This window comes from Parasteatoda tepidariorum, chromosome 1 (genome assembly GCF_982258835.1).
Source record: "Parasteatoda tepidariorum strain Cologne lab strain chromosome 1, Ptep-v5.0, whole genome shotgun sequence".
Taxonomy (NCBI): Eukaryota; Metazoa; Arthropoda; class Arachnida; order Araneae; family Theridiidae; genus Parasteatoda; species Parasteatoda tepidariorum.
The window spans coordinates 22821876-22849301 of NC_141755.1; the positions used below are offsets into that span (position 1 = coordinate 22821876).

Here is a 27426-nt window from a genome sequence, read left to right on the forward strand (position 1 = left end):
TACACATGCTTTTCAGTTTCTGATTTTAATTTGAAATTGCAAAAAAAAAAAAATAGTAACACTATCATCTGCTCACACAGATACTGCATATTTAATATAGTAAAATTATTTCTTCAATCTTTGCCTCTTTATTAAACTTAGAGATATGGCAGCTCTATAGAGTAGGGCACATCGACCAGAGGTCTATTGTACCCAAACCTTCTTTATTACCTCGGTTAACATGTGGATCTTTGCTTCTAAAATCACGCTATAAGAAAATTTATAGTTTTACCTTTACTGTAACATTCATAGATATTTAAACTTTCTGGAGATTCCAACATATACGCAGAACATGTAAGTTATTTGGGGAGAAATCCACATAAATAAAAGTGATTTTCGAAAAAGTAACTAATTTTTAATATTATATAATTTAGTTATTCTGAAAACAATTTTTTGCTTTTGACTTAATAGTTCTGCAATCTGCATGAAGCTTTTAAATTTGTATTCACTTAATATTTAAAAATAATACAGTCAAGAACATGCAGATCCACGTATGTGTACCTTGGCACGTAATGACAGCACAGTAGTCAAATGAAATCTCATAGTTTTCATAAGTATTCAACTTAACTTTTTGTGTTTTTTTTCTCCATAATTTTGAAATTTTAGCCCCAGGAATCAAATGCTATTTTTTCATACTTAATATTACATTTTTTTCAATAATTATTTATTTTATGTCGTTTGCATAATTAAAATAATTTTGAGACTTAGATTTCACGCCGTAATGCATTGCATCTCATTGTAAAAAAACTTGTATTTTTAAAAAAAAATATATATATTCTAAACAATTATTAAATCTATTCACCATTTTATTTAAATAAACCATAATACAACATTATACATGTTTGTTCCTATTTTATGTGCAATTTAACAATTATTACTTATATTATTTTACTTTATTTAGTTAAAACCTGAGATCTACGTACGTGGACCTAAAATTATCAGCTCCCTGGCAGTATAATTCATATTTTGCTTATCTTATTATGACTTATGAAAGTAAAATAGAAATTCGGAACTATAAAATATTTTTTGCAATATTTTTTTTCCTTTAGTTGTGAAGAGGTAAAGAAAAGAATTGAATATAATAAAACCTCCTTCCTATTTGATTTTAAATCATTGTAAATGCATTTTAATGTATAGAATTTTCTTTGTACAGCAACTTGGCTAATGAGAAATGCTGTTACAATGTAGCAGGCTTCTTAAATGTCTACAATATAATGACATTGCTTGAGCTTAGGAAAATTTAGAGTTCCAAGGAAAACATAACTCTAGAGCATTTTGGGCTCTAGGTCTCTACTTTGGAACAAATTGATAGGTGGGGTAAAAAAATATTGAAAAAAAAAAACATTTATGGGCACAGCTCCTAAAGTAATTTTTAAAAATATTACAAGTTGTACTGTATATTATATTTAAACAAATATATTAAATCTAAAATGTAATACGGATGATAAGTTTAAATAAGATGAATGAAACTATAGGATATCTAGCTCAGAAATACATTGCTTACAGTTAAAACATTTTGAAATTTACCTTAGAGTATCTGTATCTCAAAAGCTTTGGTGCATAATAATGAAATAATATAAAACGGTATATACATCAGCGAAAGTTGCTTTTGCAATTGATAATTCAGACATAGAATTTTGTTTCAATAAAAAATTATTGGGTACCCTACAGTACAGAGTTCTCTCTAGGAATAAAAAAGGATAGAGCGCTTCCTCTCAAAAAAAGGTACTTTGAGTTTTGAAAGGGCACTCACTTAACACCGTAAAAATTTATCACACTGTGTAATATTATGTAATAACTGAATTTTATCCTCAGCAATTTTTAAATTATTTTCTAATTCTATTTTTGTGTATGTTTAAAAGTAGTTCTCGCTCATTATCAAAATAAGAAAAAAAATTTTAGTTTATAAAAATAATAAAAGGCATGCTAAAAGACAATATTTGTGCATAAAGTTTTTTCAAAAAAAGTTACCAAAAAAAAAAAAGGAGATTAATTGATAAACAACTTGAAAGCTTCTTTCTACAATTTAAAATAAAAATTATGAGAAAATTAACATTTAAAAGTGCATTTATATATTAAAAAAAAAAGGATTTTTATTTAAAAAATAATTTTGAAATATTTAAAATCACTTAAATTTGTTAATATCCTCCTCCGAAAAAAAGAGATACTTGTAAATATTTAACCAATTGAGAATAATCCTAACAAAGTAAATATTTATAACAGTAATCAGAATTGAACCTATAAACACAGATAATTTTACCTGGGTGTAATTATTATTTAAACAATGAGTTAATTTTTTTAAAAATGGAATATGAATAAAAAGGCAATGTTTTCAAAAGAAGCAGCTTGCTTTTACAAAAAGGTGTATAAGAGGGTGCATTTATTGGGATCAAGCCATCTTTTTAAAAACTCTTAAGGAGAACACTGCCTTCAATCAGCTATTGTAGATAACATATACCCAAATTAGTCTCTTAAAAAGAAAATAGCTTTTTCAATTTTTTATGTAGCAAATTAACAATGGTTAGTAAATGAATAGTTAATAATCATTATTTAAAAAAGGTTTTCCTTCATTAAATATAAGGCTATTACTCAATCAAATAATTTATATTAAAAAATATGTAGTTATAATAAAATGTTGACAGTTAAAGCAAAAATATTGTTTTAGACTAACATAGCAGTTACAGCCGATGGTTCAGGGGATACAGCGTTCGACTTCCAATGAGCCGAGCCGGGTTCGAATCCCAGTCGATACGAATTCCGCATCCGGCTTGCACCGACCACAGTGCTGACATGAAACATCCTCAGTGGTAGACGGATCATGGGTTAGAGTCCACTTGCCTTTAGGCTAACCGTGGGAGGTTCTCGTGGTCTTCCTCTCCATGTAACGCACATGCAGGTCAGCTCCATCAAAAATTCCTCCACGAAGGCAAATTTCTCCCACTACTTGATCCAGGAGTTCCCTTGTCCTCTGGATTGGGTTCAAAGTTACAAGGCTACAGAGTGGAACATTAGTAGTTGTAAACCCATTAAATTGGGTCGGCTGTTCAAAGACGGTTATAAAAAAAATATATAAACATAGCAGTTAGTTTATATAATTTCTTTAATCCAGCTGAAGATATCAAAAGATAATTTTCCAAATTTATTATCCAAGCAAAATATATTTTACTTATTCAATACAAAATAAGCCAAAGGAATGAGATATTTGAAGTCTTAATTAAAAGTATATGTTTATATTAACTTTTAATTATTTACAATTAGGGGTTCAGTACCTGCGACCCTCCGACGGTTGACGGGCTGCCAGCGAGAGCTTCTGATCGTAATGGAATTTTATTTTTAGAAGAATAAAAAAAAAAGTGAAAATTTTGACTTGCACATTTAAATCATCACTTTTTAATGAGCTCAATGTGGGAGTACTGATTTTATCGCTTTTTCATTGGTTATTGATACGAAATTCCTTCTGGTTTTAAAAAAAAATCCTATATTTTTAATACAATATTACAATGCACAAATTTTGAACAATTATTTCCGATTTCATCATAAATCCAAGTGACGTTTAGATCGTTTTTTGACATTTATAACTACCAATTTCCGTGAGGTTTATTACTCCCGATACATTTATCACGACTCGTGAGTTATAAATTGGACAACTGACCACTTCTTAACGTACTTTATTTGTGCCAATTTCATTCTTTTTCAAAGTAAATTTTCCCAGAAGTCAAGCATCACTGCCTGCGGTCAGTGCGCGGGTGGGTGACCACTTGGATCAGTCTGCGTAGGGACCGAGGGTGTGCGGTATCGGTTCTCGTTAAACTGTTCTACCGTAAAGTGCTCGACTTCGCGTGCAGGTCGTCGGGCTACTGAAGCGGGAGTGCCATCCCCTCTGCAGAGGATCAAAATTGTGATGGCATGACTTCGGATCATCCTCAGGGATGTTTCCCAGACCGTCGCCAATAGCCCATTGTGCAGCTCTAGTGCGACATAAATGAACTACAACAATAATCAAAGTATATTTTTGTATATTTGTCCACGTGATTTTGAAAACCCCATATTTTAATTACGACAAGCAAATTTCAAATCGCCCATTTAAATAAACCCTTTTTGACGTGCTCTATTTTCTAATCTCATCAGAAATCCAAGTGACGTCTTTTGGCATTTACAACTAATTTCCACGTGGTTTATAAACTTCCGTGAGTTATAAATTGTGCATTTAATTGGGTATACTATAGCCTACGTCACAAGTCGTGTTATTCCTACTAAATTTAACTAGTAAATAGCATTTTCTGCGAAGTGTCTTGTTATAAGTCGCTACTCGCCAGGTTGGAATTGACTTAGTCTAAGTTCCTTTAGAAATAATTTATTTTGTTGCTTTATCTAAGTTTATGAATTTAGTAAACATATTTAAAACTCAGTTTATTAATTAAACTAAAAGGTAAATGTTATTCCTAGCAAAATTTTCGAAGTGGAAGTAGTTGTGTCTTTTTCATATTATACCCAATTGATCACTTTTTACCATACTTGTGCCGATTGCATTTTATTGTTGTTAATTTACGTCGCACTAGAGCTGCACAATGGGCTATTGGCGACGGTCTGGGAAACATCCCGGAGGATGATCCGAAGACATGCCATCACAATTTTGATCCTCTGCGGAGGGGATGGCACCCCCGCTTCGGTAGCCCGACGACCTGCGCGCGAAGTCGAGCACTTTACGGTAGCACAGTTTAACGAGCACCAATACCGCACACCCTCGGTCTCTACGCAGACTGATCCAAGTGGTCACCCACCCGCACACTGACCGTAGCCAGTGATGCTTGACTTCGGTGATCTGCTGGGAACCGTGTCTTAACGATCAGTCCACTGCGGGACCGATTGCATTTTAAATCCAAGTTGTTTCTCAATCATTTTTTCGACAGTTTCTGAGCTTTAAAAATTGTGATTTTTATTACATTTATTTTTTCTTCCAATTATTGGGATGCTTTTCTTCGTTATTTTTAACTACGATGCTAATACGTCACGCGAATTTAAATAATCACTATTAGACACAATTTATTCCTACACATTTCATCGCAAATATAAGTTTTTTTTTCGCCACCATGCATTTGTATGTGATATTTAGAATCCCGATATTTCAGTACAAAGTTATTGCTCCATGAAAAATTTCTGGAAAACGAGAGTTTTTAAACTTCTCACTCACATAATTTTTTTTTAGCTTAGGTGAATTTTAATAGGAAAAAATTTTAAAAAAGAAAAACGTTTTTTATTAAAAAATTCGAATAATTCATGAAATAGAAATAATAGCTGAAAAATAATACTAAATAAATATTGAATTGTATTTTGTACTATAATAGATTTGTTTTAATTTTTGGTTAAACATTATACATTTTCTTAAATAAAAATATTTAATTCAAAATTGTATCACTCTATAAAATGCATATATATTTTGTACTTTCATTCTATAAGCTCAATAATTTTTTTTTCTTTAGTTAGAATTTATTTCCTCCCAATACACATTATTTTTTGTGATATTTGTGAAAAATGGAAAAGTTTTTTAGAAAGTAGTATTAGTTTTTGTATTTTTAAGTTTTTTTTTTTTTTTTATTTCCAATGGCATGCCAAAGTAAATTTTATTATATGAATTTTTAAGTAAATTCATATAATTTAAAGTATTTAATTTTTGGAAAATATGTTAAGTTTACTGATAAAAAAAAAACTTAGTGCTTAGAATAATGTTTACATAAAAATTACCATATTTGCCGCTAACACGAGTTATTATGCGTTTGGCCCTTTACTCAAAAAGGTTGCGTACCTCTAAAACGTGAATCATGATTACATTAAAAAATATTTTCAACCAACATAATTTTCTGGCTGTTTCAGTGTGGACATATGTGATATATATCATGAATATCCGATATTCATAAAAATTTCATACGTGGCATACCTTGCTATGTATGTACTCGCTCCCAAGAATACTTTCTAAAAATGGTTACATTATCAAATTGTCTTGTAGCTGAAATTTCTAACATTTGATCGTATTTAAACGATTGCTTATTGCCCCCACCAACTAGTCTACTATGACTATCTGTTATAACAGGCGAACTCTGGTTTTATAAAAATAAATAGGTTGAATATTGAGCTGGTGATAGTTATAGAATACCCAATTTATTACATTGTTTATGTTTAATGATTAATCTTAATTCATTATGTTTAATGAATTAAGATTGAAGTAGTTTCTGTTTCATAAGATTTGTTATGGGATGGAGAGTTAAAAAAAATAAGTGAATCTAAATTAAAATGTTCACCTGTTACCTTTAAGTTAGAACTGTATCATTTCAATTAGGAAAAAATAAACTAAGTAACTTAACCCTTTGGCTACTAACAAGACTCATTTGTCCCAACAAATGTTGAAAAATTACTAATGGACATATGTATCCCACCATTAAGTACGGCCAGGACATATATGTCCCAGCCTCTAAATTGATAACCGCTTGTCAGAAAAATCCCAAATACTAAATTTGCCTTATTTGTGACCTAATTTGTTCTTTTGAATAATAAACGGGACAAAAAAATCTTTTCTCAAAATTCGTAGTCAAAGGGTTAATATGTAAAAAGAAATTACTAAACAACTCTAATGTATAAAGAAAACTATTTGTAACATTTTTCTAGAATCATTGTCTGTTGGGAGAATAAAAAAGTTATGTGATACTAAATGTTGAATACATAGTTGTATGATACAAAAGAAAATGCAACAATGATGTAATCAATCTCTTGAATAAACAAAGAGAGAAAAAATTATTATTTTATTTACATACATTTAATCTAAGAAAACTGAAAAGTTTAAAGAATAAAATTGATTGTTAGAAATATGTATATTAACTAGGAATCAAAATTCCAAGGCTCATTTAAAGCTAACTCTTGCAATTTGTCCTCCAACATAAATTTCTCACTATCTTCTTTGGGAAGAGAAATGCGATCTGAAATTGGAGTAACTGTTGCTAAAATGTCTGGTAAAGCAATGTTTGATTTTTTACATTGTTTTATAAACAAATGCCGCGATAATTGCAATGCGGTAGGTCTCCTGGAAGGATCTCTTTGCAAACACAATTCAGTAAAAATATGAAAAGCATCAGTGAAATCTCGCAAGCGATAAGCATCTGCTAAATTATTTTGCGATTGCACATCATCAGTATCGTAAAAAGTACGTGAATCTAAAGGACGAGGATGGTAACCTTGAAGTTTCTCCAACAGCATTTGAGTGGGAGCCATCTCAGCAAAGGGGACAATACCATTAGCTAGTTCACAAGCAGTAATACCTAGGCTATATATGTCCGATTTTGAGTTATAACCCATTAAATTTTGTTCGAGTAACTCGGGACTAAGCCAATTTAAGTTTGACACAGAGTCTGAAGGGAAACAGTGAATAGAATTCTGCCATTTACCATTTTTTATGACGTTGCAGGAATAGCGAAGCCCAGACAAGAGTGCTTTCCCAGAAGATGAAATAAGTATATGGCTAGCTTTGACACTTCTATGTATATATCCTCGTTTATGAACATAGTCCAGAGCTGCCAGAATATCTTTTAAAACTAAACTTATAGCCAGTTCAGGAAGTCCTTCAGAGAAATGGGAATACATAATATCTCTAGCAGATCCATACGACATTAATGGCATAACAGACCAGACTTCATTGTGACACACAAAAGAACAATAATAAGGTAATATATTCTCATGTCTTAATTGGCGTATAATAAGAATTTCTTTTTGAATATAGGTAACATCTTCTGGACATAGTTCCAAATCAATCCGACGTATAGCAACCTTTTGTCCAGTAGGGATATGTTGAGCACCAGAAATAACAGCAGCACCATCCAACCCTTTTCCAATAATAGCCACGATAGCGTATTGACAAGAATCAGCATCATAAGTAATCATGGTGGTATCTTTGGGTAAGAGAGGAATGGATTCAGATAAAGGTCTGTAAGCTGATTCGTCATGAGCAAGATCACCTTCAACTGTTGACTCTTGAACAGCTTTTGGACAACCACAATCAGGCAGGCATGACATTGATTAGGGAACCAAAAAGGACAATGCACTCGCACTTCTCAGCAGATAATTTAAACTCAACAAGTTGTTTGATTTTTTTCTGAAAATGGAAAGAAAATACAATTTTAATAGGAATTTGAATAATATTTTCAGCATTGAAAAAAATAAGAAAATTCAGGCACAGCAAAAAATGCTATTATACTATATAGCTCGAAATTTTACTCTTTCATGGGAACTACATAATGTGGAAGAGACACTTTCAGTTTTTAACACTTTTTCTTTTTATAAACTTTCTACAGAAATACTAAGAGGATTATTTTGTAACTTTAGAAGTGTTTAAGTCATGGAATTTCTCATACTTATCAAAAATGTTTTCAGAGGTTTGAGAGACCGGTAATAAATTATGAAAGAAAACAAGTATTTTTGAACACCCTATGCCAGAATGTATAACAACAAGCTTATAACACCCATAGATTACTTTGGTTTTTAATTGCAATAATTGCATAAAATTTTGTAAACTTAGGTTAAATGCTTAGGGATTCGAGCATTTTTTAAAAAAAATAATCTTTTTGCCTTATGCTTTTTTGCTATAACTTTAAAAATATTCAATAAAACTAAGCAAAAATTTCTAATGCATTTTTCAATTAATTACAAAATTATTATAACATTTGAAAAAAAAAAAATGGATAAATTTTTTTTTATCATACGTCCATTTAAAGTAGTTCTTTTATGCTTCGCATGCACCGAAACAATAAAAATTTTTTTTAATCATAATTCTGTAGTGAATCGTACTTTGTAACCAATAAAAAAAAATTCCGATTTGAATATCTTGAAAATTTAAAAAGTTTCTAGTAATTTTTTAAGTAGTTTTCGCACTTAAAAAAAAAAGATCTAAATAATAAGGGATTTTCCACAAACTAAATTTTGTGTCATAAGACAAAATTTTATATGAAATGATATTACCTAACAATAATAATTAATCGTCCGTACACCAAAACAGAGAGATGTAAGGAAAGAAAACGTGTGCGAGAAAACCTACTTTTATGAGAGATGATTCCTCGTAATAGCATTTCTGGAAAATCTCTGATCATTCAAAAACCAAAACTCTTTAGAAAACTGCTAGAATCTTTTTAAATTTTCAAGGTATAGAAATCAGATTTTCTGTAATTAGTTACCAAATACAAGTTATTAAAAAATTCTAATTTTTCTCTCTCCCACACATGTCCAGTATAAAAGAACTACTTAAAATGCACTACAAAAAATGTACTAAAGGCTAATTAAAATGTACTTAAAAAGAACTACTTAAATACTCTGCAAGATAGCATTTACAAAGTATGGTTATTGTTATTTTTTCGCCTTATTTCTGGCTGAAAATAAAACATTCTATTAGCGTTTGCAAAGAGAAATTCAGAAATAGTAAAATTAATGCATTATACATTTTTAAAATCATAGAATAAGTATGGGGTATCACAGAAAAATGAATCAACACTTTCAAGAATCTAATCCATTCAAAAATAAGTATCCATCGCAACCACAATCTAGGAGCTATGCTCAATATTTCACTTGATAAAAATTAATTTAGCCATAAGCATAATTTCAGCTAATCTATAAGATAGAGGTTTTTGTTATACTAATGGTAAAGGATAAAAAAAAAAAAAACTTGAGAAAAACAAAGATAATTATTAATGCATGTTTTAATAAGCATTTATTAAATAGGCAGTGATGCTAACATCTATTTTTTAACATTTTAATTCTCCAAGTAAAAAGAAATTTTGCTATGGCTGAAAATTATTTTTAAATCTTTTTATAAAACTTAATTATTTTTTCTGCAATGTAGAACTAAATAAATGTATATGCTTGATTTCAACTCTTATATTACACATTAATGCAAGGAAAATGAAGTGAATAAATCTTACTGGAACATATTAATATTTCCAACTTCTTTTACCTTAAAACAATGTTCGGTACTTTTTCAATTCGCTGGTGCAAGTAATACAGTGGCCAGTGAAAAGTGACCGGGTGCATGAAATTCTCAAATTTTTTTTTCTTTGCGGATCTCTATTTTTCCTTAAAAATACAATAACTATCCAAACAATTTCTGTTTGACAATTTCTAAAGTAATTTCACAATATTTAAGAAAGACCTTGAATGGATCAATTATTTTATTATTAAGTTTTGAATTAATTTTAATATAAAGCATTCTAACAACAGTCCAATTTGCACCAATTGCCAAGGCACCAAACTGTTTAACTTAAATATAAAAAAAAAAATGTGTAAAGGTTTGCTAGAAGTGGCTAAGAGTAATGCCTTTAGAGATAGCCCCATTGAGATTTTTTTTCTTCAAGTTTCTCCCATTCCACTGCCCAAAAGTTGATAAAACTTGCAATTATTTTGACGTAAGTATTAATTCAAAAATCTCACAACCCATTATAGGTCATAGAGGTAAAGGCCCCGCAACTACTGAACCAGTGGCAAAATGGTGGCAATGTGGTCAGCAATGCACACTAGTTGCTTTTACTTCTTAGATAAGTTAGTACACATCAATCTGAAACAGAATGGATTACAAGGCATGGTTGGAAATAAAGGACCAAGTTTTTCACAATGACATTTCAATATTTTAACACCAGTGCCATCACCATTGGCACTAATTAAAATTTAAAGAAGTTTTAAAAATTTCATTTTGACTATTTCAAAAAGAGGCCCTGATTCCCAAATTTAACTCTATTGAGTAAATGTTAAATAATCACAAATTTCCTAAAACTAATCAGAGCAAATTGTCTTGTTCACAAGACAAACATTTTAATGCATAGTAAACGCATATAACTTAATTTACCTTTTCAGTCAACTTCAATCATTAAACATATTTATTAAACATTAATACTTTTTCATCTCATATTTTGTAACGTTTTTCGAAAAACCGAATGACTTTGTACAAGTCGATTTTTATTGAGAAACAATGATTGTATTGCTTGCAAAAATTAGTAACAAAGAAGAAATAGGTTCAAATAAGTATTCAATGATCAAAGAAGTTTATTAGATAATAAATAAATATATCTATATTTACATGAATAAATATTCTTCCGCATTATCTACAAAAAACTTTGTTTTCAATAATCGGCTAGATGCAATAATTTAAACAGTGTGCTTTTGAAACATTAAATATTAGAAAAATATAAAGAGAAGACTGACTCAGGTTTAAAATAAAAGGAGTACATTTACTATTTTTATAAATAAGAAAAATTCACTAAGTTTAACTAAACATAAATAAAAATTATGCCTTTCTAAGACAGTTACAAACACGAAACAAAAACTAGTATGATAGAAATTTCAGAGATCACCTCACTAGCATTTTGTCTCCGAATGCGCGTTCCAGAATGCGGTTACCGCACTTCCGATCACATTGAGAAAAATCATTGTTGTCCCCAAATGGCATTTTCATTATTGAAGGAAATTTTCGTTCTAAAACTGCACTAAATTTGAGGCATGTAAAAAAACAGAAATAGTCAGGCAAAAGCGTTTATAAAAAATGAAGTAACTTCAACTTTTACTTTGACCTTTGAATCGGCTGCTTTTTCCTGGGAAGGTGACTTCTTTTTTCAGAATGTTTTGATTTGACTTGTCAGGTGATAGGTTATGAAATTCTGCCACCGGTAAATCTAACTATTTATTATGTTTATATAGCTTAAAATCTTGGAAGAAAATTTGTTAGCTATTGGTGAAATTACATTTTTACATACTATATTATAATTTCATGCTTTTTTTTTGTTAGTTTTACCAGTAATTTTAGATTTGGGGAATGGTTAAACTAAAGTTCAGATAATTGATGATTTTATTTTGCACCCAAATTCATGTTATGTTTTTAAATTCCACGAAATCTTTAATGTCCTACTTTAGTATTTTATTGTTATTTAGTTTTAGATGCATCCTTTTCGGTATATATTTTAAGACTCTAATTCTACATTATATAAATTTATCTTCTAAATACATTAGCGGGAATTATATAATTTAAATTCAATTCTTTATATTCTCGCATTTTATCCAACATTTAATAAATTATTTACGATATATAATTTATGTTATATCTGTTAAAAAACTTTAAGGAGCTTTTTATAAACTCCAGGACTAAAATGTTTTGAATCTACTTTATTTGACCAGAAAGATTATTTTTTAAAGATTTATAATTGAATTATGAATTGTTATATAACTATTATTTGTTACATTTTAAACACTATTCAAGTTATGTTATTTTCCTATTGGACAGTTAAGTTTTTCTCTATTTTTAAAAGTAATCCAAAGCATAGACAAAAAGAACAGAAACCGGTAAATATTTTATATTTTTTACACTACTGATGAAATTTTAATTTTTTATAAAAGTACTATTGGTTATCATTTTTTTTAAATGTTAATAATTAATTTTTTTAAATATTAACAATATTATTTAAAATATTTTTACTTATGATAATCATAAGCAATATGCTTTTCATTGTCTTTAAAACTATGGAAAAAATATGAAGAATAATTATATTTTATATAGAATCTGGGGGCTGTAGGCACAAAACTGTTAAGGGTCCAAATTATCGTAATTTTAAACTAAATTTAAATAATGTTTGCATGCCATGTTTTTAAATTATTTATATTATAAGTAAATCATGATTTCTTAGTGAACTTGAGCTTATATTTATTTTAATTTTCATGAACTTGTAATTCTAATTAACAATTCTTAAGAAAAAAGATAGAAATAAATAATTTGTTACATTTAAGGGACCCACAGTAATATTAAGGACAGCCTTAAGACCAGGCCTTTCAGACTTTATGATAGTTCAGGCACAGCACAGAATAACTAGAAAATATGTACAGTTTTAAAGAACAGTAATCAGAGGTTATAGATACTCATTTAAAGATACTCATTTGATCTGTGAAATTTTATGCCTGAAATATGGAAATGAGATTTTTCAGAGTAAGCATTTATTAAAGAATTAATAAGTATTTATAAATTAGTATACTGGTTTATTGGTTTATAAATATTTAATTTATACTTTTTCTAAATTCTTGTTTTATTATTATTTCATAGTAATTTTTCTCTTCGTAAAAGTTATAATTTAAATTTCCATTGATAGATAATCTCGTTGATGTTTTCACTAAGGAAATTAGTCTAAGACAAAGTTTTTTTGATGAATTTCAAAAAATCTATACCCTATAAAAAAATTTCTTATTTTTTAGTTAATTTTCCAGTTTTGTATCGATTATATGTTGAATGTTTTGACTAAAGAAATTTCTGTCATTCAAAACAATGGAATTTTTAAATAAAAAAACATTAGAACCTCATGAAGCTAAAAAAAAATTACGGTCTTTTGTTGTGTAACTGATAAGACATATTGTCGTCAGAAAGATGGGTAATTTTTTCAATGTTTGTAGTTGCTTACTCTATTCTGATTGTGTTTCTTAAAATCCTAGAAATCACAAGTTGTAAAAAAAGTTGAAGAATGAAACAATGTCAGTTTGTTTTTTGTACTAGATACAGCAGTTTTCTTTATCAATTCTAAATTAAGTTTACGGGCATTAAGAAATCACCAAACTATTATTGATGCTTGTAATGCTTTATGAATTGTTGGTTATATTGGGGTAATAGGTAGATGTTAGTATAGGTACCTATTATATCAGTATCGGGACCTGATATAGATAAAAAGTTTTTTTAGAGGTCTCAAACTAGAATAGTAGTACCTACCCATTTACAATCTCTGTGGCAGAATCATGGCGGCATTGTTACAGAATGTTGCATAGTTCTTGGAGAAAGAATTTTTCTTTAGGAAGTAAAAAAATTTTGGTTTTCTCTTCTGCAGAAATTTTAAATTTTTATTTCTCTAAATTTATATTTAAAAGATGCATTTTTTGCGCAATGGAGGAGAAAGAAATGTTTATGATTTTTCTATTCTTATTTGAGAAAAATGGAAAATAAAGAATAGTGGAATAAAAAATTTCTTTTCTGCAGAAATGTTTGTAAGATTTTTTTTCTCCGAAATTATATTCAAAAGGTGCCTTTTCGCGCATCAGAGGGGAAAGAAATGTTCACGATTTTTCTATTTGTTGGGAATAATGAAAAATAAAGAATAATGAAGTAAAAAAAATTTGGTTTTCTTTTCTACCGAAATTTTCATAAGATTTTTTTCCCCTCCAGAACTATTATATAACAATGTATATTATGTGACAAAACTTTCCCTTCATTTTTCGAAAGATTCCTTTCACACGCATTGGTGGGAAAAGAAATGTATTAGTAACATGTACATTTGTCATTATTATATAAGTATCTTGCAGAAAGATATTAGTGCTAGAGAGGATTGTCGCGGAAAACCCCAAAAAATTCTGCCTCAGGGTTTACAATAGGGTTCGATTTAAAATAACCCGAATTTCCATGATTATAAGAAAAATAAATGAATAAAAAATGTATATAATACTTTATACTTTGTTTTTTAGATTTTTTTGTAGAATATTCTATTTCTCTGTTTTTTCTATAACCTATATTTGAATAAGTAAGATAATTTGATTTTTGCTATTTTATGTTTTCTAAATAAGTGGTTTATATTTTCAGGTATGATACTTTTCTAACCTAATCTTTTAAACTTGAAAAAGAAAATGGCAAGCCCCCATCCTTTAAGCATCCAGATTAGAGTACATTACCTGAATGAAAATGAAAACTTGCAATCCGTTCTTTTTTCTGTTAGTAAAGGTAAATATTAGTATTTTTCCTTTCTTTTTTAAAAACAGCAAATAATAGAAATATAAGTTATAGTTCTAAGAATGATAGACATTTTCATTAATTTTAGTGTAATGTCTACATAAAGTTTTTGGGAATATAAAAAAAAATCAAGTTTTTTTCCCCTTCCATTTTAGTTATTAAAATAATGCTTATTTAAGGAGACATTTAAATAAACTAAAAAATGAGTCAATCCAGATAGTCAAATATTAAGATAATTGATGAAAAAAGGTTATTTCTTTTGTGTATTTGATGTTTCGGCAAAACATGTTAAGTCTTTGTGAGTGCCTATTGGCGATATGATGGTTGAGTCTGTTAAAGTGACACTCTCACTGCTGGTTGGAGATAAAACAACTCGCATGTATATGCAGCAAGACGCCCTTTAAATCTGTTGTTGTGGTGTGGAAGTTTGGGTACCAGCTCAGGTGCTGTTCACTTTGCCGGACTAGGATCAAAATTTTGTGGTGGCCATATGGTCCCGTTAAAGATAGAGCTCTAAAAATGAGACTGGGTGCTTGGTCATAGTTGGGTGATGTGTGAGTGTCTGTCAAGTTTTGAAGTTTTAACTAAGTTGTCACCAATTGATGAATTTTAGCAGTCTTCCTCGAAGTCATTGTGCATTATCCTTTACGGACATGTGGTTTGTCCCAGTTTTGGAAAAAGTGTGACCAGCTAATTATATAAAATACCAAAGGGGTGTGGTTTTTCACACTTTTAAGAAAAGTGTGACACAGGCATGCCGCAATATTAATGTTCAGCATTAAGATAATTAAATCAATAAAACAAGGTTATTGTTTAGATTTTCTCAACACATAAATTTCTAATATAATTTATAGTTTATGGTTTTGAAATATTATTGTAATCTGTTTCTTGTTTTATTATTTATATTACCTAAAGGAATCTAGATAATCTGTCATTAACATACCTAATATAATAAATATACCTGATAATATTACTTGAAGCATTGATAACCTGGATAGAGTGTGGATAGAGTTTTACTACTCAAATAAAAGAAGTTATTTTCTATGAATATACAATAGGTTTTTTCATGCTCTAAATATATACATATTTATATAACGTAAATTTTTTAAATCTTTGTATTAAGCTAAGTAATTCTGTATTATTTGGCTATGCTTTCTCATGCTTTTAATTTTTTTTCAGGATCAGTTGTTCAGTTTAAACCAGGGCCTACTCTATTTGGACAAAGTATAAAACTCTTTATAAATTATCCTGAAAATCCAACAGATGGATTTAAAAGGCTTGTGTACAGGGAATTACCTTGGAAATCTGATAGTTTAAACAAAGGGGATGATACTGCATTGTACTGCAATGTTACATTTGAAATGTCCGGAAGTTTCCACTATTTCTTCATACAAGAAGGCGGGTAAGTAATTATTTATTAAAATTGTGCATAATAGGTTTCTTATTCTATAACTAATAATGTCTCTAATAATACTGTAAACCTTTACCTCACAAAGAATTTAAAAAGTTTTTAAATTATAAACTTTACTTGAAATGTTTATATTTTGATTCTTTTATAAATTAAGCAATAATTTATTTGTTGATTTTTTTTACTGTAGAAAAATATTTTGATTGCTTTGAGATTCTCTATTAAAATTTATACAGTTGTTAAAAAGATTGACAGCTCTTATGTCTTATGAATATTAGTTTTGAAACTTGCTTGTTTGTAATTTAAATTAATTGATTTTTTCCTTTCACAATTTTGAAAGAGTCATTAAGATGAGTTTTGAGACAGCCTTTAGAAAAACAAACCATTTAATCATTTTTCAAAAGTATTGAATGACATTTTTATTCTAATTTTTATTAGCTTAGCATAAAATATCTGTTTCTAAAATATGTAAAAATACATATTGCTATTTGCAATTTATCTAAATTAGGTTTTATGCAAAAGCAAATTAATGTTATTTGTTTTCGCATTTTTTCAAGTGTGAAAAATTTCTGAAAAATATTTCTTTATTATGATGCAGAACAGTTTATTAAAAAGAAACCATGCATACAGAAATGTGATGTTCTATGTGTTTTATTAAGTGTTTTATACAAAATTTAAAACATTGCATATAAAAATTTTACTATTTAAAGTATAAAAAATATTATATTAGGTTATAATAGTTAATCATAAAGAATTATTTGGGTTATATTCGTTTTTTTTAAACTGAAAAAGAAACTTTTTACTGAATTTTGATTTTACAAAATTTTATCAGTTTTATGTATTTATGTGTGAAATAGGTTCGTAAATTTTGATTATATGTATGGCTTAAATGGTCAGACTTTTCTTTAAATTGGTTTGACTTCGGAACTCAAGACAGTTATGTGTATGAAAAATCTAATATTTTGAAAACTTTTTGTTTTACAATATTAATATAAAAAGTTATTTAAAAAAAATATATTTTTATTAACATTTTTAGATTACAAACAACTATTTTATATGCAATAGAAAATATAATTGGTTAAATATTATTATTTGTCTACTGAAATAACTCATTTTCAAAAGTGTTCTATTATTTATGTTCTTTTATAGCTCAGTTTCACATGTGTGAATCTAAATGTAAATTTTGGGTTTTCTTTTACGGAAATTTATGTTTCATTCATCATTAAATATGTTGTAGAAAGGTTTTGACTTAGGTTAGGCAATACCTTGAATAAAGCTGAAACTTTTATAAGTTGTATCATAGATTTTATATAATTAAGAAATACAACTTCCAGATTTACACATTTCATGGAAGGTAATTCAAAGCACCCAATGATGCATAATTGATTTATTATCTAACCTACTTTAAGTTTATTTTTAACATCATTGCTTCCTGGATTATAAATAGCATTGTTCTTTATCATTTGCGGAGTTTAATAAATTTATCTGCACAATGCTTTAGTTAATTTGATAGGTGAAACATATACTTTTGTTTGATCACTCACAATTATTTTTTTCAAAGTAGTATTCATTACTGTAATAATCTTTACTGTTATATTTTTTGAAATTTTTAATTAATACACAATTTGTTTATTAAAAATGCTCTGTATTAATTACAATATATTCCACTTTTTTATGAGATAAAAGTGAACTTTGTTTTAATTTTGTTGTGTAAAATAAACTTTCAAAAAGTTATAATTCATTTACTTTAACTAGAATGTGAAATTGCATTTTGCCACATCTGCTAAATAAGCCAGTAGTTTTTGTATACCTGAAATTAGTTGCTTAGATATGAATCAGAAGATTTTTGTCTGCAGTTCTTATTACATGATAATTTGTACAAAAAAATTATTTGCTACGTTTATTTAGTTTATAATTTGATTAAATAGCTTGAAAAATATATTTTTTAGAAGGTAATGATTTTTTTATTTGTAGGAAAACCTAGTTTAAATTTAATATTTTTCAACAATTATTTGAAAAATAAATTTAATAATTTCAGTTTTGTTAGTTTAACATGAAAGAAATTTTTTGAAATGAGGTTTGCGTTCAGAATTTGTTTGTTTATCAGAGTGAAAAACAATGAGTAGATTTTTTTTTCTCCAAGAAATTTTTTTTGAAAATTTTTTAATTGTATGAAACAAATTTTTCAGTTTTTTAATTTCAGAGATATATGAAAATGAGAAATAAAGAATGAGAATCAAAAAATGAGAATCACATTAATAGTTCTCTACTCCCCCTCCCATATTCCTAGACCAAAGTTTTCCTGTATGCAGCTGCAAATTAATACAAAAATCAGTTTCTTTTTTTTTCCAGAAATTTTATATTTTTTTTTTATTTTGTGACCTAATTAGTATTTGTCATGGATAATAAATATATGTTAGCACAAAATGCATTCACTGTTTCATATACTGTTTTGTTTGTTGCTGGCATAGAAGATTTTTCTAGAAAAAAACTTAATTTTTTTTTTCATGATAATGGGATTTTAAATCAGTACAGATGTTGTACTGTGCTAACAAGGCTAAATTTTAAAATTAGTATTTATTATTTTATCTATTTTTCTCAAAAAAATGTGCTCTTCTTGAAAAGAAATTTAAATAAAATTTTAAGTTTTTCTTTTATTAAGATTTTTAGAATAAAACATATAAAAACTTCCTATTACTGATAACATGACTTAGCAGAGATGCCAACTTGCTCCGGGCAGCAAATATTTATTTTAATGTGGTAGTTTATCAATTGTGATTCTTGGTTTAATAAACTCAATTTAGTAGACTTTTATCCACCACTATTTTTAAATAATTTGTAGGCTTATATAATTCACCACTATTTAGTACTATTTAGTACTTAAGCCTCTTTAAAAAAAAGTAGAAATAGCAAATATTTGCAAAAATTACTTAGTAGTTATTTACCGCTTTTTCAATTATTTTGGCGTGTCCGGAGCAGTTGGCATCTCTGACTTAGTGCCGATGATGCTTGTGCTGTAAAGATATGTTAATATGATATTTTTAATTTATCACTTCTAGTCTCTCAATAATAAAATGTATTGTTTGCTTAAGAAAACTGTATTAAAATTGCACATTTTTCGAATATCTTGTTCTGTAAAATTTGATTTATTCTTTTTAATAAGTTGAATTATTATTTTTAACTTATGAATGAATTCATTTTAAAATGTAAGTTCTTACTTCATTTTTCTAATTGTATGTAATTCTGTTATGAATTTCAGGGATATTTTGAAACCCTGTGGCTATGGTTATATTTTGGTGGATCCTGCTCTAACGTTTGGGCCAGATAATGAAGTACTATCTCTTGATAGTATTTTATGTGTAACCTACTTAGCTAAAAGTCTCGGTTCTTTCGTGGAATGGGAGGGACGTCTTCGGACAGCCAAAGAAGTTGGCTATAACATGATACACATTACTCCTATTCAGGAGCTGGGCGCATCTAATTCTTCTTATTCATTAAGAAATCAACTGAAGTTAAATCCTATTTTTGATTCACCTAAAAAGAAGTGCACTATTAATGATGTTGCTACACTTGTGGAAAAAATGAGAAAAGAATGGAAGGTAAAATTCTAATTCTTTGCAAATTATACATGATTATATTTTAAATTTTTTAATCATTTTAATATTGTGAAAATAGTGACTGTCATCAATAAAATGGCTTTATTATAGTTTATTTTTCTTAATAATAAGGTTGTTTAGAAATATTTAAATTTTTGTTATTGCGGAAAAGATTAATTTTTTAAAAATGGAAGTAAATTTTAATTATTAAATTTATTATTGATCATAATTCATGATAAGTGTTGATAGCATCTTGATGGAGTTTTATTTGAATATTGTGCTAACCTTAGCCAAAAATCAACTTTTAAATCTGCTACTCTAAAAAGTCACTTTTGTTAGTGTATATAAAATTAGTGGGTCCCGCAGTGGACTGATCACCGAAGTCAAGCATCACTGGCTACGGTCAGTGTGCGGGTGGGTGACCACTTGGATCAGTCTGCATAGGGACCGAGGGTGTGCGGCATGCCTTCGGATCATCCTCCGGGATGTTCCTCCTGGTCTTGTCACATTTTTTAGTATTAAATAGACATGATTGAACCTTAAACTAGTCCTAAACCACTCATTATAAGTAGATTTGGTTTGATCATAGTCTGGGAAGAAAAATTGTTTTCAAAAAGTTTCTTTGTTGCCAGTGGGAACATTTTTAGTTCCTTTTCTAAAAGGAGATGATATTGAGTTTTAGAAATCCCAATTTAATAAATTTTTTAAAAAAGAAATTGTTAAAGTTAGATGCAATGATTACAAGCAAAGTTTTTTTTTTCTTATTTGTATTTGTAGAAATAAGAATGAAAGCATAAAAAAAGACACTTGTCATTGCTTCACAGTGCACTTTTCAAAGGAATTATTTCTCAATGTTCTTTTCAGAGTATGATATGTTCCATGATGGCAGAGCCAATGCACTAATAATTTCATTATTATTGTTATATTTTCCTTTAAATCATTTTAGGTTATAGCCATAACTGATATAGTTCTGAATCACACTGCTAATGAAAGTGAGTGGCTGCAAGAACACCCTGAAGCAACATATAACCTTATAAACTCTCCACATTTGAGGCCTGCATATCTTTTAGACAGAGTTATCTATTATTTTTCCATAGAAATTAGTGAAGGCAAATGGACTGGAAGTGGCATCCCTCCATCTGTTAATGACGAATCCCACCTGAATGTAAGCAGTCTCATCATTTTTGCTATTATTAAATATTAGTTATAAATGACTGTGATTATTTAATGTTTTTCCCTTTTAGGCCATTAGGGAAGCATTCAAGGGATATTTTAAACATCAATTGAAACTGCATGAGTTTTACATGATGGATGTTGCTGAAGTAGTGAAAGAGTTTAGAAAGTACTTACAAGGTTAGCTGTGTGATTTATACTTTTTTTCAATTTCTCTCAACTATTCTATCTAACATGGCGTATGGTCAGGCTGTATACAAAGAGGCCAACCAATATGAATTTGGTCTATGGTTGAATTATAAAAATTATAATTTTTGACATTTTCCATTATTTGTTTAAAATAAGTTTTTGTTCCTTAACTACCAAGAGTTATGAAATTTTATTATTTGCAAGAATTAATACTGGGGAATAAATTACTTGATCTTGCCTGATCTGGGTATGGGGATTTCAAATTTGAAATTAGTTTTACTCTTAAAGCTACAATTTTTTTTTAAAAATTACATTTTTACTCTATTTTTTTTTTTTTAAATGTACAAGTTTAAATTTTTTTTATAAGTAACAAGGAGTCACATAAATGTTGCAATAAACTTCAAGGGCAGTTGGGGCACATCATCAGGATTAAAATTGATTCAGAAATGTTGTCGCACATAGCTAGGGGCACTTCCCTATTATGACCTGTTCAGAAGCATTTGAAAAATCTGTTCATAATAAGAAAGCATTCCTAGTGGCATCTGAGGACATTATCGTGCATGGGTTCCTATACAATTTTAGTCTTGTTGATAATCCTAACTTCCCTAGACGTTTTACAACATTTACACGGCCTTCTGTCATACATAAGGTTTTAAACTTGTGCATTTCTACAAAAAATAAACCAAAAATGTCAATAAAAAATTGCTTGGAGAGAAAAACTCAGTGCAGATTTGAAATCAGTGTTATGAAAGTATCTACGACCTGTTAAAAATTTCATGCAACAGAAAAAGAAAGTTGTTATCCATTGTAATTTTTTCTACTACTTAAACAATTCTAAAAACAAATAAAAAACAAAGGCAATTTAATAGAAATGAGGATAAAAAGCAAGGAAATCTAATGTTTCCCCAATCCAACAAGTTATTCTGAAACTTTAATTTCTCTCTTTATAGAAAAACAAAAGAGCATAAACTCAAATCTGAAATGCTTTGGGTAAGAATTTTTAATTGTTTAAATACAGGAGGATAAAGAGAGAAAAAAGACTAGTTTTAATTTAATCAAAAACCTGAACGTTAACTTCAAATAATCAATTTTATTTTTTCACTTTTTATTGAACTATGAAATTTTAGTATCTTATAATATTTAATTTTATACAAGTGATTTAGTAGAGAGTATACTTTTTCTATTTAATAATAATTCATGCTTAATTTTATTACTATTATATGCCTATATGGAATTAAGTAACCTTTACTCTTCAAAATTGTGTTAATTGGAACTTGATATATATTTTATGTAATCTAATTTTATACATTTCTGCATTATTGTAATTCTAATTATTGATAGCCTGTCTGGAAAGTTGGTACATCTGGGTACAACAAGAAATCCAAATAGGATGTAGTTCTTTCTCCTACCCCCCATATAATTAAAAGCACATGTTCGTTTATTAATAAACTATGCAAATATGAAAAATTTTGACTAGAAAGAATTTAAATACACAGTTTGGCTCTCGACATGCTGATAGGAGTGGGTTTGTGGTAGGAGACCGCTTTTAGCGTCCCTCATTTTTCTCCTCTTCTCCCTCATCTTAGGATGGGTTTTGCTAATAATCAGTTACACAGGGTGTGTAGCGTTTGTAAAAAGTACTTAAAGGTACTTTTTTGGGGATTTCGTTTTTAAAAGCTTTTAAAGGTGCTTTTTTCAGATGGTGTTTTTAAAAAGTGCTTTTTTCCACAAATTTTTTTTTTCTTCAGTGATATCTGGTGAATCCCATGCATTTCACGAAAAATGGGGTGTTTGCTACGTAATCATTCACGTGGACTTCATGTCGTACCTACGTTATGACTTGCGCATGCGCGCACACTTAAAATCGAAACCCGAGTGCTCCAATTCGGATAGAGAATATCAGATCCTTATGAAATGTTTTTCTTTTTAATTTAATTTAATTTTATTCTTGTTTATTTTATTTTACTTCTAACACTTTTTTGACGTAGGGGGTAAGGGTACTTTTGTTCTGAGTTCAGGGTCAAGTTGAATTCACTCGGTGATGTGGGAAAGTACTGATTGTTTTGATTTATGTCCGTTTCTTTTTGGGTTTTTTTTTTAACGCTAAAACTCTTTATAAAAAAGTTTTTGTTTTTCAATAATATCATTCATTGAATATGAATTTTTTGAGTGCTTGAAAATTTTTGTAAAGTGCTTGAAAAGTTTTTAATAAGTGCTTATTTTTTATTCAAAGATTTGGCTACGCACCCTGGTTACAATATTCCTCATCTTTTATTAGGCTGGATAGTCGCGATCCGAATAATCGAGAACTTTCTTTTGGTTCATGAATCTTATATTTATTTAATTTACAATTTATTCGATCAACAAGAACTGTTCTATAAATAAAGAGTGATGTTAAGGAATTTAATTTTTATAGATTCCAATAGAAAAATAGAAACTCTCCCAGGAGAATTGAAAATCATTCAGGATCCAGAATATAGAAGATTCAAAAGTACTGTTGATGTAAAATTGGCCTCTTATATTTATGCACCCACACAGTAAGTATCAAAGTTGCTTAAAATTTTTAGCACACTAAGTTGAGAATGTTATACCTTGTAATTGAATGGTCTGATTTTTATGTGTGCAAACTTTTTCATTTAAGAAACCCATCAAAAGTAGTTTATCAGGAGATAATTAAATTTTTCTAAAATGAAAGCACACATTTGTTTTCTCGCTGAATAATTTTTCCTTTCAAGTTATGGTAGGAAGGTAGCTGCAGTCTGAAAAATATGATTCTAATGGTTTAGTTATAAGCTTGATTTAATCTTTGCTTTTTTTATTATTAGTTTCACTTTTGCCATATCCATGAAACTAATTACTTTCATCAAAATATGTTTGTACTCATTTATAAAATTTGTTTGCCTGAATATAACCAAAAAACAACTTTTTAGTGATTATTTCTTGTTTTAAAGATTGAATTTATCTTAAGAGGCTTTGCAAACTTATTTATAATCTCAAAATAATAATAATTTTATTTGACAAGATCTTAATTTTGAACAAAATTAATTAAATATGTGTACTGATAGATACCAAAATTAAAGGAGTTTCTTTGAATTTTTATATCTTAAAGTTACACCTTATAATTGCTTGTTATTAATTAAGCTAATAATATTGATTAAAAGTAATTTTCGGGTTGAATTACTTTGAAAGTTGGAAGTTTTATAAGAATTTTACAAGTTTATGAGTGCAGAAATATTTTAATTTGAGTAGTTAATACTTAAACTAACTACTCAAATTAAAATATTTCTGCTCTTAAATTGTGGTAACCTGAACAATGTAAGAATAACATTAAGAAACCCAAACTTTTGAGTAGTATGTTAACTAAACTAGATTAAGTTTATCTTTCAGATTGCTCCTGACCTTTATAACTTGGAGGATAATAATCTAAATATTTTAGAAAAAAAATACATTATACAAAATTACAGAAATACAGAGAAAGTACATTTGTGTCTGATTTCATACCATAAATTATTATTGTACAATTTCATTAGCCAATTTTAGTTGGGCCTTTCTAAACACGAAAATAATTTTTAAGAATCCAATTGTTAGCTTGAAATTAATTTGGACTGTTTATTTCGAGCACTGTATGATGACAATTATTACTGAAGTAGTAAAAATATTTTATTTCATTTTATATATGAGCTATGATGACTTTGTTAAGTGCTTCCTTGATTATCAATAGTTATCCCAGGCTTGTTTATGTTGCATTTAATTATCATCCTGAGGAAACGCATTCATAGCAGAAATTTCAGTATAATTTGTATTTTCTCGTTTTTACATGCTGGAATATTATTTTGAAAATATTCTTTGATTGCCAGTTTTCCAAGTTTTGTTTAAGTGATTTCCTGTTGGATAGAGGAACTGGACTCTTGTTTTGCCCAAAGTTCTTTTGAATGAGATGCATTTGATTTTTCATAAAATTAACATGCACAAACTAATTTGGGTCAAACTGATGATAAAACTTAATGCTTTTTTGTCTGTAAAAGTTTAAAAACTCAACTTAATACCTTTATATCCATTTCCATCAAAATAATGGGCTGGAGTTTCACACCCGTTTCTCATGTCGTGATATTTTTGAGTTGGAGTGTTTTAAACCAGAAACAGACGTGAGATGGTTATTCTATGAACCAGATGGTAGTACCAGACTATTTTTAATGTGTTTAAAGATAGTTTATTTTAAACTAGATATTAGCGCACATCAAATTTGTATATTTGTTATATATTTCTCGTAATCTTATTTTAGTTGCTTTTTATCTTTGTGAATATATATAGTTTGCATTCTATGATCAAATATATTTTTTAAATCCCTTAATGATTGCGTTTTCCTAAAAAATAATTTTTTTAAGTTCAAGCTGAAAATTTAAAAGGAATCTAATTTTCTTGAATAATAATAATAAAGGAAAGCACTTTTATGATCATTTTTTTTCTCGAAATTATGCAGCCATTAAGGGGTTAAACCATATTATATGCAGGGTTCAAAATTAATGGTAGTCTGCTTGTCCAGACTGCTAAAATTTGTTTGGGCTCACCGTAAAATAATTATCACTGGTCCCTCAGATCAGTGGTTAAAGTAAATGAATCATTTGATACTTTTGTGTTTTAATTTTTGGCTTTGTACTTTGGTCTGCTTTTTTGTCATAGAAAAGTGTACATCATCATAATTGTGAATGTTGCACATTCTCTCTATTGTAATGTTTCAATTGAATTCACTTTATAATTTTTTTAAGGATTTAATAGAATTGTAAACAGGCCAGTGAAAATGTACACAGATTAGTAGTATCTTTTAGTTACTGGTCCTTAGGATTCGTGACCAAATTTCTTTATTTACACCCTTGTTATATAATTATATTAAGTTCTTTGTATGGAATATAATATTTTTTGAGGATTTTTGCCATTACTTTTAAAGAACATGAGTGGAAAGGAAATAATTTAGGGCATCAATAATTTATAAATTTTTATTTTGCTCTCAAAAGCTTCGTAAAATGTCCTTACTTGAATTTCTTTAAGTTTCATTGTTATAATATATCTATTAACCAGAAATTCTTAAATTCCAAATTTTGAACTGTGACAATCGAGAAAACTCATTATTTTTTTACGATGCATTTCAGAAATAATAAATTTATTATTTAAGAAATAAATGTTTAGATGTTTCTGTTTTGTTATTGTGTTGTTTTTAAATATTAACTATCAAATTTAGAATTACTAAGCCTGAAGAGATAGAAAGATGCTGTGATAGCTTGAGATGTACTCTAGAAGAGCTTAACAATGCCAAACGAGCTGAAATCGATGGTCACTTTTATGTTGCTGTTGAAAATGTCATTTCTGCAATTCGCTATGAGCGATTAGACTCTAATGGTCCACAGTATAAAGAAGTTTCTGCCAAATATCCATTGGCAGCTCCGTAAGTGTTGCTTTAACAATTCTTTCATTCACTGCCCTCAATAACATTAATGACTATTTTATCCAAAACTTCTTCCATCTTTTTTTTTTTAAAGTTTTTCTTTCTTTATTTCATTCTTTCTTTTTAAATTTCTTTTGTGATAATTCTTAATTTGAAAATGAATCAAACCCAATTTAGATATCAGTAAAAAATATTTATAATTGCATAATTACTATTGATAAATATTTGTAACTTAGTGCATCAAACCCTGAGTGTTTGACAGCTAATGCTCATTTAATGACATGAATATATATATAATATGATAATGATAGGTTATAATTCATATATGGGTATTGCCCTGATCTGGGATTTTTGATGGCAAACACTTTTAAAATTAGGTTCGAAACGAGAACATATTTTTGGTTTGTGTCAAAAAGAGAGTAAAAAAGGCATATTTTTTTAAAAGTAAATCAATAAGAATAATATTTTTGTCCTTAAAAAATTTAATATTCCACGGATAAAGTTAAAAGAGCTTTAGAAAGATGAATTTGAATTCAAAACTTGAAAATGTGGATGTTGATCATAGTGATTTATACAGAACATTTCTTTCCAAAAAATTGTACTGACAGCTGAGAGAATATCAAGAAAAATAATGTATTGGGAAGTACTTATAAATGTCAAGTTTTTTTTTCTTGGTTAAAACTGCAAGTAGAAGTGTCCAACCAGGTTCATTGATGAAAATTAGGAAAACATTCTGTACTTGTATATCTGTGTGATTAGATTTTCTTAGCCTAACAAGATAACATTTATTATCTTGTTTTTCAAGTTCAAA

General features: G+C 28.4%; 2 protein-coding genes across 4 annotated transcripts in view; one reads left to right on the forward strand and one right to left on the reverse strand.

Annotated features, from left to right (window-relative positions):
* Positions 1-6790: 6790 nt before the first annotated feature.
* Stlk (Ste20-like kinase) lies at positions 6791-11563 on the reverse strand. 2 transcript variants are annotated; one of them, XM_016059202.4, is made up of 2 exons: positions 11415-11563; positions 6791-8176 (listed from the first exon to the last, which is right to left on the reverse strand). In XM_016059202.4, exon 2 carries the CDS (start codon positions 8095-8097, stop codon positions 6910-6912), a length of 1188 nt encoding a protein of 395 aa, XP_015914688.1. In that variant the 5' UTR covers positions 8098-8176; positions 11415-11563; the 3' UTR covers positions 6791-6909. The 2 variants fall into 2 exon arrangements, with proteins under 2 accessions (XP_015914688.1, XP_015914687.1); XM_016059201.4 differs by having other exon boundaries at positions 11141-11454.
* A 55-nt stretch (positions 11564-11618) lies between these two features.
* The window catches only part of LOC107444927 (glycogen debranching enzyme), a 43654-nt gene continuing 27846 nt past the window's right edge, over positions 11619-27426 (forward strand). The window contains exons 1-8 of one of the 2 annotated variants that reach the window (XM_016059198.4): positions 11619-11726; positions 14663-14800; positions 15989-16211; positions 19477-19816; positions 20760-20978; positions 21058-21166; positions 23592-23712; positions 26412-26615. In XM_016059198.4, coding sequence (XP_015914684.2) covers positions 14707-14800; positions 15989-16211; positions 19477-19816; positions 20760-20978; positions 21058-21166; positions 23592-23712; positions 26412-26615 — 1310 coding nt within the window. In that variant the 5' untranslated portion in view covers positions 11619-11726; positions 14663-14706. Of the gene's footprint in view, positions 11727-12837; positions 13034-14662; positions 14801-15988; positions 16212-19476; positions 19817-20759; positions 20979-21057; positions 21167-23591; positions 23713-26411; positions 26616-27426 lie in introns of those variants that run through there. The other variant, XM_087160310.1, reaches the window with a different exon arrangement.